Raw genomic sequence first — 15,003 nt, forward strand, 5'->3', positions numbered from 1 at the left:
TTTGCATATGCAATAACCTCAAAATTGCCCGGGGCAAAAAAGACATATCCATATTGTGCCCTGTTCCTAATGACGTGACGTCATTGCATCCTTAACAACACGTTTGTGATAATTTGCTTAAGATGTTACCTTTTATGTATCATAGAATTGATATAATTTACGTTTTTTTTTCTCTTTTCTGCAGAACTTAAATATGTGATAAAAAGATTATAACATGTCTTTTCCATATTGGCCCGGGTATCATCCCTCGACCCATATCGACCCTCGGCTAAAGCCTCGAGGCCGATATGGGAGTCTCGGGATGATACCAGTGCCAATATGGAAAAGGGCATGTTATAATCTATACATATGGGACCACCATAAAAATCATTGTAATAGAAAGGAGGTGCACAATGACAATTGTATGCTTAAAACATGAAAGATTTTATGCAAGTTTCATTGAATTTTGTTTTTCTAGGAATTTGCAGGTAAGAGAAAGTGTTATGATGACCCCCTTTTTAATGGTCACCCCATGAAAACCTGCATTAAATAAATTTCGTACTTACCAGTTCCAACAGGTAAAACAATTCCAGTGTTGTTAGATATAGTTTTCACTTGAGGAGATGATATATATCTTTCTGTTTTGCAGTTCTGGCCTGAATGGTAACATACAACACTTGGTACACTGCAGAGTCTTTTCATACATCGTTTCTTGTATGCATTTCGAAATTCATGTACGTGTGAAGAACAAATGTTTTTAAACAATAAAAACCCAGTTCCTGGTGAAATACCACATGAAGTCAAAAAAATAGATTGATCCTCGGTATTGAAAGTGTCAATAGTATACAGTTCAGATGAACATTCCAAATGGGGAAAATCTGGCAGGGAAGATTTAGAAAAATTACAAGTTCTGCTATCATTCAACCCTACCATCATGCATGGCAAATCATACAAGGGTTGTTATAAGTCATACCACAGTTTTTAAATACTACATGACAATCACCATCAACAGTTTTCTCTGTAAAACTAAATTAACTGGATCTATCATCTGCTGGAACTTTGTTTATGTTTTCCCGCCTATTTGTACTTCCAACAGGAGAGTTCCAAAATTGTCAAAGGGAGACAACTCAAACATAATTTTAGAGCAAATTTGACAGAAAACTGGTTATTTTAAAATCAGTTTTCTCGAAATGTCTTCATGATCCCATTCTAATTTTTTTACAGAAATAAAACCATATTTTTAGAGAACAATTTCATATAACTGATATAGGCAAATGCCCTCTGCTTTTTTAAATATACATTCATATTTCAAGATGGCAACATGACATATACTGATATAAATTGTCTTTTATTCCTTTCATGAAGACAAATCTTTTGAAAATCTTATTATTTTTTTCAATCAATATGCAAGGCAATTTAATAGAAAAAAAATAAGTGCCTTAAAATTTTTCACAAAAACAGAAAAATATTAATTTTATTGTACCTGTACTTTTCAGGTACGCACATATCTAATGATTGGTAGCCATAGCAACAAAACATAACAAGAACAAAAAATTTAAAAAAAAAGTGATTTAATGGTTCATAAATTATTCCTGCAAATTTTTACGCAGTTTGCTGTTATACCCTGGCATGGTTTTTTTGGTGGTTACATAGAACTGGTCTTAACTTTTTAAAACACTAGTATATATATTCGATACTTTGCCAAGACAAATTTTGGGTATTTAAAAAAACAACTGTAGCTCTTATGACGTCCACAATAAGAGAGCGTCACGGAAAGGGGCACATCCGGAGGTATACAAGCATGTACCGTGCCGCGAACAATAACTGTCTTAAGTTGGTTTTAAAAATCGTTTTGATCCGAGGTGCAGCAGAAGAATTGAATGTGGGTTTTTTGAAAGTATTTGAGGGGTTCCGTAGTTATTTTAAGCGATGCATTTTTTTCTTTAAATTTGAATCTAATAAAAAATCAGTTAAACCTGAATATTGAAAATCAAACATTTAGGCCTATTTTACATCAAGAATGATCAAGAATGTGTTATCAAAATCCGAACTATTTTAAAATTTACATGTTTATATTGAACAGTTGTAAAAGCTGATTTTGAACATGCATGCGATATCTATTCATAAAAACATTTTTTTTATAAACTTATTGGGGATTTCGGAAATGACATGAACAGTTTATGTTGTGTGGTTTTGAACTAGCTTTCAGTGTGCGAATACTGTCAGATCTACACTGTGTCTTATTTGTGTTTTGTTTATTGATAATTATTTTGGTTTAAATATGCCGAGTAATAAGGGACCCAGATTTAAAATAAAAAATCAAACTTGTTTCTGAATTCCATATTTGAATTTCCTGTTAAATTGTAATACTATTGTTATAATTTTCAATAATACATATTTTGTTTATAAATTGTGTGCCGGTTCACCACTGTCCTATGTGGGAGAAGGGGGAGTGCACCCACACACATATTTTTATTCTATGATTGTCTGTCACAATTCAGTCCAAATAATGATCACTTTCATACATAGAAAAACCTATTATTTCGAGGTAAAATGCATATTTTCCGCATAAATTATACAATACGTATACACATTCCTGACCTAGTATATGTCTCTGTTGATGTACTTGACTTTGTAAACATTAAGTTTACATAGTTCACATTATAAAAACATTGTTTTTATTTTATTTTCAAAATGTACTGACAAATTACATGACGTCATCAAAAAGAGTGTTATTCGTGACGTTTATGTGTAAGACGTTGAAATGAAGTTGATTGCAGGTACTTGAATACCCTTTATCAGTATTGTAAAGTAACGGTAATAGTTTTATGAGGGGGAAGGGGCATGACCTTTTTCGGGACGTCAGGATCCGGGAATTCTTTTGTCGAAATTCGGGATATCGGAATTTAAATTTCTTTAATTTCGGGACCTCGGGATTTCATGTTTTTAACCCCGGAATTTCGGGATCAGGACCCTCCGTCCCCCTCTCTTTTTATCGATTTGCATTGTGAAAAGTGTAATTCATTGCAAAAGTTCTTATTCCATCATATCAGAGTTTCATTTTTTGAAATATATTGATATTTGCTGAAATATGTTAAATTTAAAGAAGGTTTTATTTTGGAAACAATATACTAAAATATTTGCTCTTTTGTTGTATAAACTTGGAAGTATTGTGTCGAAGTCTGTACACTATTTTTTGATAAATAGTGCCGAAGTCAACAATATTATTTTCAGGCAGCAGGTCGTCAGCGGAAGAATAAAAGAGCAAACGACCGTTCACTATAACTATGATAAAAAGTCACAAACATTTATTTCAAGGACTTTCAAGTTGCAGGGTTTGCAATTTTTTTTTTTAAACTATTGGAATAATAAAATAAAAAAACATAATTAACTTCATTGAAATGAAAAGTCTTATTTAAGAATTTGAGTTCCTCATTTAAACTAGTATCACGTCTTTTCATCATAGTTTAAAAAACAAAATGATATTAAAAAAAGAAAGAGGGGAAAGATGTGCTATGATTGCCAATGTGACAACTTTCCACAACAGACCAAATGACACAGAAATTGATAACTAAACGGGTCATCATAATCTGTCTTCATTTAACATATGCACTAGTTCTATATTTTTTCTTTTAACTTATAAAACCCAGCTCTCCTTGACTGGAATAATTATGTTAGTTTTAAAAAGACTGACGGTTAGTTGTCCTAGCTGCTTGCTTCTTTCACATATTTCTTGAAACGGCCATTATTCTACGATGGTTTCTACATGTATGACGTCATATTTTGATATTACGTCAATGTCATATAACGGCGGCAATGAGAAGTTTGATAATTGTAATAAACCGAAATATTCAAGTATTTCAACCCCGTGTCGAGCCTCAATGTAATACCGTACAAATCTGTGACGTACCGTGTATTGTTACAGAACAGACAAAATACAGTGAATAGGCAACCGTTGTCAAGCCTAAATAAAGCCCGTTGGCATTTGAAAGGAGTACAGAAAGCCTAAATATAGGCTTTACGGCATAGTAAGGGTTAATAAAGGAATCAAAAGAGCTAAAACAATATATAGGTCACCGTGCTTGCTTTCAAAATATCAGCCATTGAAGTTATGGCGGGAATATATTCATTCTTGACTTTTCATAGCGTTATCATTGACAAGTTGAAGTTTTCAAAAACTTAAAAAGAAATTAAAATGTTGTAAGACTTTTACAGATGGCTTATCATTAAACATGTAAAAGATTTACAAAAAGAAAAATGGGGGTCACCGGGCAAATTTTTTCAAGGCATTCAAATGGATAAAACCAGAGGATTTCGAAAATCTGACAAAAAATCTGAAACATGACAAGCAAGCTTCCTTACAATAATATAAGGGCATGATGTTTTTCTTTAATTGGTATTGGCTTTAAATAGACTGTCAGTAAATACGCGTATTCTCAGATCTGTACTAAGTCTGTGTAGAAGAGGGACGAAAGATACCAAAGGGACAGTCAGACTCATAAATCTAAAACAAACTGACAACGTCATGGCTAAAAATGAAAAAGACAAACAGACACACAACAGTTCACATGCCACCACATAGAAAACCAAAGAATAAGCAACACGAACCCCACCAAAAACTAGGGGTGATCCCAGATGCTCCGGGAGGGTATGCAGGTCCTGCTCCACATGTGGCACCCGTCGTGTTGCTCATGTAATATCAAATCCGGCAAATAGTCTTATTCGGTAGGTCACATTCATGAAAGGGAAGGGGATTGTAGTTACGTAGTGAGGAACATATCCGATATCATTTGTGAAACGTTTATTCCATAACGGTCAACCAACTCGTGCTGGTGTCCGTAAACTTTACGAAGGGATGATTTCAACTTCACCATTTGAAACTCTTGGTTTAATAGCTTCCTTGTGAGCAGCAACCTTCTATCAAGAAAATAATAATAGGAAATGCAAGCACGGGAACATCGTATCAGTTGGGAGATATATACCCCGTATGCAGGTGCTGCTGGAATGTTGGTACTTACCAATGGAAAGTTCACAATTGGAAAGCTGAAATCATCTTTTTTGTCGTAAAGTTTTGTTTTCAACCGACCCTCATTGTCAATTTCTAAATGTAAGTCAAGATATGAAGCCAATTTAACTGTATCTATAGTATTCTTTATCTCTAGTTCAATGGGAGAGATGCGTTCCACATAGTCACCAAATTTTGAATTATTTAGTGAAAGAAAATGATGTAGATGTATAAGGACCTGTCCAAGTCCACTATTTTTTTCGTTATATGTATTTCTATGTGTGTTCATCTGATAAGATAAGCCTCTGTCAACTGATTTGTATAGGGTGTACTTGTGCTTTACTGTGACATCTCTGTCCAAGGTAAGTGGGATGGTTAAGCGCAAACAAACTTGTTTAATCCCGTCAAATTATCTCTTTGCATATCCCAAGTCAATAGCCTGTAACTAAGTAGTAGAAGTCGTTGCTATGTAACATATTTGTTTTTTCTTTCTTTCCATTTTTTACATACATTTTCATAAGTATTCTCGTTTGAATTTTTTTCGTTTGTCATTGCGCCGTCTTGTATAACTGACTGTATGGTAAGGACTTTTCTCAGTGTTAAAGGCCAAACGGTGACTTATAGTGGAGTAAGTTCGGTAAGTGTCATATTTGGCCCACATTATAAAGTTTCTGGTTTCAAGACAATAATTGTTTTAAGATGCCTTAAAGACATGTGAGAAAGTTTAACAGAGCTGTTTTTGTCAAAGTTTAATTCTAACACGTTGATTTTAACATCCAAAAAAGGTCAAGATGAGAGATTTTGGTGAAATTTGACAAAATCAGCTCGATTTCAACCAAAAAAACGACCAGGAAACATAAAGCGCAGGCGTCGACAAGCTTAATATTCAAATAAGACATGTTAAATGTCTTCACAAACATTATTTTAAAAGATCTTTGTTGTCGACGTATGCGCTCTATGTTTCCTGTCAAATAATCCCATTTTAATTGATTTTTCGTGAAAAATCAATATGAGTACAACTTGTGACTTTATAATGAAACGCAGAAACGTAAAAGTGTCAACAAAATGGCTTGTATCCTATCAATGTATTAGTCAATGTATTAGCTATAATTTATTGTGATATTGTTCAATTAACCCGAATTTGAAATTTACGCAAAAAAAAAGGGGACCATTTTAGGACCTTATTGAACATACTCCTATCGTCTTCACCTTATTGGTGGAGCATTGTCTCATTGGAGATCCTTTAAAAATAGCTTATTTATTTTGTATACAATACCAGAAGAAAGCTACGAAAAGATTAACCACTACATCATGTACATGCACAAACAAAACAAACAAAACAAAAAAATTATACAAAAAAAATTGATCATTTACGTTCAACTTGATTGTCCTTTAATTCTACCCAAACATACCAATTATTTAAATTGCCGTTTTATCAGCACTTAAGTGTTCTCTGACCAGGGTTGGCAAAAACCCGGGTTTTATGAGTATTGCACAGCCCAGTGGGAAATACTGGAAAAAAACGGGTTTTACTGGGTTTTAGTGGGTAATACTGTGCAATACTGGGTAATATAAAATACTGGTCTTTGATATTCATAACCTCTTTTTTTTGTCTGGATTGGTAAAACTAAATATAAAACCAAAAAAAACTTTTTTCTAATAAATATAACTCCTTTTCAGAATTAACAAATACATGTAAGAAAAGTTACATTTAAATAATGTATATGTACTGCCACTAATTAATTAGTTTTTTCAGATTAGAATGCAGTTTGTTTATTTTTGTTCATGTAACAATAATCAGCCCTTTCAATTATATAAACGTTAATGGCATGGCCCCTTAGGTTGTTTATTCAGCAATATAAATGTATAACAATTATAATTAACAATCCACTTAAACAATACAATATTTTTTTTTTCTTCAAAGTTTGGATTATTGCAAAAATGCTTGGTAATTAGCTAGGTATCCTTAAATTTGAAAATCTTGTCTACATAGAAAAGAATGAAATTGAATTTTTCATTCTTCTGGAAATGACTGTCAATGGTTATCTGTATAAAAAGTATAAATTTAGCTGTAATACTATTATGTCTTTATTATTTTGTGTTAAAATAAGCTTAGAAAATCATACAGCCCAGTAATGCCCAGTACCAACCATTTCTGGTATTGCCCAGCCCGGGAAAACCCGGGTTTTCCCACCCGGGAATTCCCGGGCGGGTAGTACTTTGCCAACCCTGTCTCTGATATATCCAAATAATAAAAAAGGTAATCAATGTCCAGCTCATCTTAAAATTATTAATTTATCGAGATTGTTTTCTGAAAATAAACCAAATTAAAATGAAACTTTTATAGATTTTGACGGACAAAATACAAATAGATATAGGAAGATGTGGTGTGAGTGCCAATGAGACAACTCTCCATCCAAATGCCTATATCACGAGATTTGTAGAATCTTTTACTTATTGCAAGCATAGATTAGAAAAACAAAAATGGTGTTCAAGCTCAGACTTATACATAATTTCACAAAATTAAACATCAAAAAACATTTTCTTAATGTTATTTTTTGATAACGACTGAACAATAAATTATCCACTGTTAAGGACAGCTAAATTATAAAGTATTTCAAAGGAAACATAAATTCTTCTCTGGGCAATTTTTTACTTTTCTGTAATATGAACCATGTAAAAAGTGATAATTATAGATTATTTATGTTTTTTTAAACGAGATGCATTTTCTCATTCTCATCTCATCTCAGGGCGAATGCATCCAGTTTAAAAAAAACATAAATAATCTATTTATCGCTATTATTTGTATTTTCGAATATCACTTAATTTAAATTTCAGTAAACAAAACTATCTTATACGATGATAATGCATTTTCTTTTTGTTGTACTATTGTTGTTGTCGGAGGCTTATTTGATATAAATATGTAGTCGCTTAGGTAGTTCATTCATTTGAAAAAAGATGTTTCATCTGACCATCCGGCGTGTTCAAATATTGCGAAGACCATTTTCACTGTTGATAAGCTGTAATTTGGTGTTTCTACGTATCAAAATGAAGCAGACGAAGAAATATACATGTACATGCAGACAGACAGACCTACGATGATTTGTCTAATTGAAGTAGACATGTGTAAAAAAGGACATTTTTTATTTGTTAAAAACATGATTTGATTACTTTTATTAACTTCCAATAAATTATTTAACGGCGAAATTCACGGTAAAATATTAAAACGAGAAATCATCAGTTGTTGTTGACATTTCAGCACGCAGTCATCCGATAATTTTTTTTTGTATACTTCCGGCTAATCTTTTCTGATTGGCCGACACTCTAGCGCATGAATTAGATTATTACGCTGTTGCTAAGGACCTTAGAAACTAGCGATAATTTTCGTTCTCACTCTACACGAGTGATATGAAAATTATCACAAAAAACATCAAAGGAAAACTACAGATAATAGCGATAAAATAGTATATTTATAATAAATCAGAAGGAATATAGCGTTGTAAAAAGTGATAAAATCGTATATTTATATTAAATCAGAAGTAATATAGCGTTGTAAATTTTGTGTATCAACTGGTGGAGAATCTTAACTAGTTTTTCTTTTTAAGAATTAAATGTTTCTTTTTGTAAATTCGAATTTATTGGGGTGTAACAGTGTTGACCGAAGTACATTTTGTTAGAATTTTCGAGCACGTTCATCACTTTAACTACCCTATGCAAATTCTAAAAGAAGCATTAAACACTTTTAATTACATTTTTTCGCTCTGATGATGAAAACACCATTACCATCATTTTTTTTATTGACCTGTGCATTTAATTGTGGACACGTGTGTCATCAGGTATATTTCAATTTGTGCATTTCCTTTGAAATGAAGAAACACGCAATATTGCGGTTATCTAATAAAAAAAAAGTATACGAGTTTGTCCAATCTGTTTCAACATTTCGAGCCAGATAAATGGTGACCTGATAATTACCTCATGTAAGATTTGCTCTAAATGCTTTGGTTTAAGAGGTATTATATAAACTCTGCATGTTATCCCTATGTTTTATGTTAAGCCCTGATGACCAACCTGGTTAGTTCGCCGGGTCATCGGACACTCTTTTCAAACTAGATACCTTAATGATGAGTGTGGCCAAGTTTAGTTAAATTTGGCCTAGTAGTATCAAAGAAGAAGATTTGTTATAAAAGTTAACGACAGACGACGACGAAGGACGACTTATGACAGACGGCGGACGATATTTTCTTATTATTTTTGTTGCGTTTTTATGGAAATCATACAGCGATGAAATGTGCAATGAGCAAATCAATAGATAATTAACAAACGATTCAACAGAATAACTAGTTTTAAAGTCATATGAAACAAGTGACTGGTGAAAAGTAATGTTTATCCAATTTTTGACCCAATGCATGTATATATCATAAATTTTGTCTTCTGTGCACGATTGTATATTTTTTTACGCAAACTTATCGTATAATCGTCAAATTGTTTTCACTCCGTTTCTTAGGTCACGCTAAGATCACTTCTTGTAAATGAGGACAAATGGAAGAATTTTCGTCAGAAAAAAAGTATATGTACTTAAGTTTTATAATGAACACTATTGCATCAATTTTTTTTATGAATTTGAAGTTTCGTATGACTTTAATGGACTTATCTTATTGGAGTTTCTGTCTCGGAATTCTGAATATCTGAATTCAATTTGTATATTAGCAATTATAAAAAATAAACTAAACATTAAAAGGAATTGTTAACAAATCCCCTGGTGCTTGTAATGTAGTGTTTTGTTTTGTTCAAAGTCAGCTAGATTTAGTGGTCTGTTTCAGTTCTGATATTTTATTTTCAGAGAACAATTATGAAATTAAAAAAAGATGGAGGGAACATTTTAACAGTAACAACATTGTTTTATCAACTGCGGCGAGGATAACTTTTGACACAGTTATGCATAATCAGTTTGTGGTAGTTTCTGGAATATCTGGGTCTGGCAAATCGACAGTGACTCAAAATGCAGCTCTACGGTTGTCGGCAAGTCTTGGATATTTAGTTGTTTCCCACATGTCTTTTGGACAAAATTTTCCTCACGGTTATGGTGAGAGTGAAACCGGTTTAAAAATTATATATGTTATGGACGGATTTTTGTGGGAAAGGTCATTTTCAGATAATGATCATGTTGGCATGAATACGATGTTTACTAAAATGAAAGACATAGCAGAAAGAAATCTTAACAGCAGATTTTTAATGACATGTAAGTCTGGTGAAGTTGGTGTGAACAAAATAAAAGACATTCTACCATCTATTGTAGAATGTAATTTGCACTCACCGGAACTGAAATTATCCCTTAGTGAACGACGAAAAATGTGTTGTTTATATTTTCCCGATGAAACTAATGTTTGCCAAAATGATGAGATTTTGCTAACAACAGAACAGCTACCTTTACTTTGTACCTTATACACAAAGCATTTTTGCACAAGCTTTCTTGATTTTGTCTTGAATCCTGACGCAATCATTACCAGTAAGATTGTTGAAATGAAGGAGTTGGAAAACCCATCATACATCTGCCTTGCACTGTTATTGATTTACGGAGGAGAAAATATTCTAGTTCATTTCAATGAATCTTTTGACATAGAAGATGTATATACTGTTGTGCACACCGTGGTTGCAGAGTCGGGTTTCCAAAATAAATCGATGAGTCGTAATTTGATATTGTCTGGATTCGAGGCAATGGAAGGAATTTATGTAAAAACGGAAGAGCAGAGTGTTTCATTTATACATGACAAAATTTACGAAGTTGTTGTAAATTGTATAGGTATAAACTTCAAAAATAGCTTATTACGATTTGCGAAATATTCATTCATTGAACATTTTGAAAGCCGACTTCGACTGGACTATTTTGAATCTCGGGAACACACTCAGAGTGACTGTATAGTTTTGAATCAGACGTTAGACGAAAAACTGTTTGCAAGGCTTTTAATGGAAATTAAAAACTATAACGAAAGAGTTTTTGAAAATTTGCAAAATAAAGACCAATATTATAGAAAATCCTTCATTAGATATCTTGAGCAGCATTTGAATAAATCAGATTTAAAATATTTAAAACAACCTTTTGTCCTATCATGTAAATTTGGATTCGACGATTTTGTGTCATTCTTTGTTGGATTATGGAAAAAACAGCTAAAATCCTTGCAATTTGATTCAGAGACACCATTATTCGCAGCTAGTTCAAAGGGACATTTACATACTGTCAAGATCTTAGTTGAATCCTCCATTGGAATAGATAAGTCAAATGAGCCGTTTCAAGTTGCTTGTCAAAAAGGATACACGAACATAGTTACGCTGTTTCTTAATCATGGTATTAATCCCGATATCATGAAATGCTTTAAATATGCCTGTGATAATGGACACGCTGAGGTATCAAAACTGCTTCTAAAAAAACAGCCAAAACTGTTGATATCGTGTTATGGTAATATTCGTTTACAACGGGCTTGTAGAAATGGATTTGAAGAAATTGTCGGGATATTACTTCGACACAATGTACTTGTAAATAACACAAACACATCTCTAATAACACCGTTATACCTTGCTTCCATGAATGGATATTGGAATATTGTTAAAATGTTATTGAATGCAAGTGCAAAAGTCAATGAACGTGATATCATTATTGCAAACTGGAGTGGAAAAGAAGATATTGCGAAATATATACAAAGATATTTGAATTTTCAGAATGGCAATGCTATTAATCCAGATTAAAACATCTGAAACATGTGCATCGTTATTCATGTAGTTTATCTTAAAATACCGACTTTTAAAACAAAATTTTGTGTAAATGCATGTAAAACTATGATTGATTTTATGTATCGTGAGTTAAATACAAAAACAAACTTGTTTTCTTTATTCGACTCTTTGATTGAAACAATTGCATTAACTATAAGCTTATCGAAATTGAGTTTTCTCTATCGACAGAGTTTTCCGCAGATATATGAACTCGTCATAGATACATAAATTAACATGTTGTATGCCACATGTTCCATTCATTTACAATAATTTATAACTAAAAATTTCCGAAACGTTTTGACAAAAAAAAATTAATCTATTCTTGGGTAGAAAATCTTGAGTATTTTGAACAGTTCAAAGTATTGTAAACATCTAACTAATTAAAATGACCATTCCCAGAAAAAATCATGTCAACACTACTAAGCTGGTTATATTTACCCTTAAGGTTGGGAACTCAACTAGCAGTGTCATTGACACAATTTATATAAATAAACTGGTAGATACCACAATAATTGTGTACTCCAGAGACGTCTTTCGACTTCAAAAGACTCATCTCTAGTACCCGAATGAAATTAAGCAAAAACAATTAAATAGCCAACTTAAGTGCTACATGTTTCCCTGTGGCAGAACAACCTAGGTATTTCTAAGCAGCAACTAATTTATATTCAAAATTAAATCAATGACTTTAATGATAATATCAACGATGATTCGTGTCCATGCATGAGTGCTCACTACTGAGTCAGTAATAGGTGTCAGACCACCAATTACTGACTCAAATTTAGAGCGTATGTAAAAGTTGTCCTACTTTGACACAAAATAGTGCGTTTGATATCATTGTTTACTTTAACTAACTAACAAATTTGCAGGAATGAAACTTTTGGTGAAAGGGAAATATATTTAGACCATTTTAAGCCAAAATTCACTTGCCTATGAGTTTGCATTAAAAATTCAGGATTAATGCGCTACATAGTACACTAATTTAGGATTTCCAGAAAACCAGGAGTTATTTTGGTAGTACCTGTCTTTTTAAGTTTAGAAATTCGTTACAAGACTTTAAACATTAGTTGAAAATTGGCATGTTGAAAGGTGATACATGTACAATTCAGGATATACCTGGTTTCCTTGAAGTTAAACTTAAGGTAAAATATTAAGATATCTGTGAAAATTGCAAAATTTGGTTAAACAGATAGGAATTTTTAATTGGTGGTCTGACACCTAATACCAATGGAAAGGACACCTTCAACAGCAGTTTTTTGGACCCGGTTACTGTAAATAAGCTAATTATATATAACACGATTACCATTACGTACGCTACAATCGAGTCTAGTCTACAATAGTATGCTTAAAAAAAGCATGACAAATACACTTGTGTCATGAATAAATTACATTTAGCCGGTGAAATTTATTATGTGCTGCTGTCTTGCATATGTACCAGGATTTGAAATTATCAATTAATCAACTAAGCAAGCAGTTGACCTTCTCTGTTGATAGGTGTAATTGTTGTTCAGCCTTAAAATAAGAATAGTGTACAGAAACGTTTATGAACACATGTGATACATGAAAGCAAAAATAAAATCTCAAAAATACTGATTTCGAGAAAATTCAAAATGAAAGTCCTTATTCATTTGCAAAATCAAAAGCTCAAACATATCAAACGAATGGATAACAACTGTAATATTCCTGACTTGGTTTAAACATTTTCCTATGTAGAAAATGGTGGATTGAACCTTGTTTTATAGCTAACTAAACCTCTCACGTGTATGACTGTCGCATCAAATAGTTTTATACTGACAAAAGAGTTCAAGTAATACGTGTAAGAACATGATCACTAACTTATATTTTTACGATGAAGTCTGTATTTTTCTGCACCGGAAAAATCTTAACAAAGGCATTTTTTCTATGTACTGCTAATACCTTTTCTAGGTTTTCCATATAAGACGTACGACTAGATTGTAAATCTTTAAATCCGCATTATTTCATACCAGAATATTGATAAATAAAACTGCCCATATTTTTGTTGCTTTTACTGAAGGATTGTTTTAAATCATTGCGTAGTCGCTTACACATTTTTATCAGAATATGGGTTGAGATTTTAAACGAAAAGATTGTAAACTTGGATTAATGTTTAAAAAAGAAGATGTGGTATGATTGCCAATGAGACAACTGTCCACAAGAAACCAAAATGACACAGACATTAACAGCTATATGTCACGGTACGGCCTTCAACAATGAGCAAAGCCCATACCGCATAGTCATCTATTTTTTAAATTCATTCATGCTTATTTCTCGATATATCTATGTTAATGTCATTTTATGAATGATTTAAGGTAAAATGGCATTGATGGTCATGATGGTAGATCGTTGATTGTTGCTGTTAAACATGTTCGAGGATTTTAGAAAATAGTTTCCTGGGAACTTAAAATTTCCTGTAAAATGTCACATCTGTTTTAGACTTTCCCAAATACTGATAACACTAGCAATCAATTGTGATTTCTGTTATTTTGACTGTTTGTATTGTGCTTCATATATTCCAGAATTTGAAGCACATGGTTTCAATTTTATATTATGGAGCATACTGGATAAACATTTATATCTCGATCTAGTTACCCATATAAGTCAAAAGTGATGTTGATATGATCATTTTATTGAGCCATACAAAATACTTTATTACCATTACCGATACAATATGTATTCAGATTATCCTGAAAGAACAAATGTATCAACAGGAATACAAATCGTTTCGGAAAGACATCCTTGAAAGCCACTAGTTACGCAGAAAGGAAATCTAGACACGCTAGACGTAATAAAAATGGTTTTGCAACCATTTACAAAGCAATTCAAATAATGGTAATTTCTTTATTGTGGTTAGTTCTTTATTGTTCCAGATTTCATATCAGACTGCACAGTTTTATTACGACTCAAAAACATAAAATGTGAAATAATTTTACAAGGCTAAATAAAACACAACTAAGAGTTTTGATCTGAAAATCATTTGGCCGATTTTGAGCTTTGCGTAATCTATTGTCAACGGAAATAACACAAAGGAAATAGTGTCTGTTAAAATATATTCACTAAAACATTCATATTTACACTTAACAACAAAATTCGTACATTTACAATGAATAATTGAAACAGAATATGCCGTCTAACGTCATGGTTGCCAAATGACACAGAGTTCCCAAATTGTATCTATTTGGTATAAAATACAAAATAATCTTACAAGTTTTCATAAAAACTAAACAGTTTGTATTTTT

General features: G+C 32.3%; 1 protein-coding gene across 1 annotated transcript in view; it reads right to left on the reverse strand.

Annotated features, from left to right (window-relative positions):
• LOC134687902 (uncharacterized) overlaps positions 1 to 15,003 on the reverse strand; it is a 37,952-nt gene that overhangs the window by 2,237 nt on the left and 20,712 nt on the right. The window contains exon 2 of the mRNA XM_063548360.1: positions 546 to 635. Coding sequence (XP_063404430.1) covers positions 546 to 635 — 90 coding nt within the window. The remainder of the gene's footprint in view (positions 1 to 545; positions 636 to 15,003) is intronic.

This window comes from Mytilus trossulus, chromosome 10 (assembly GCF_036588685.1).
Source record: "Mytilus trossulus isolate FHL-02 chromosome 10, PNRI_Mtr1.1.1.hap1, whole genome shotgun sequence".
Lineage (NCBI taxonomy): Eukaryota > Metazoa > Mollusca > Bivalvia > Mytilida > Mytilidae > Mytilus > Mytilus trossulus.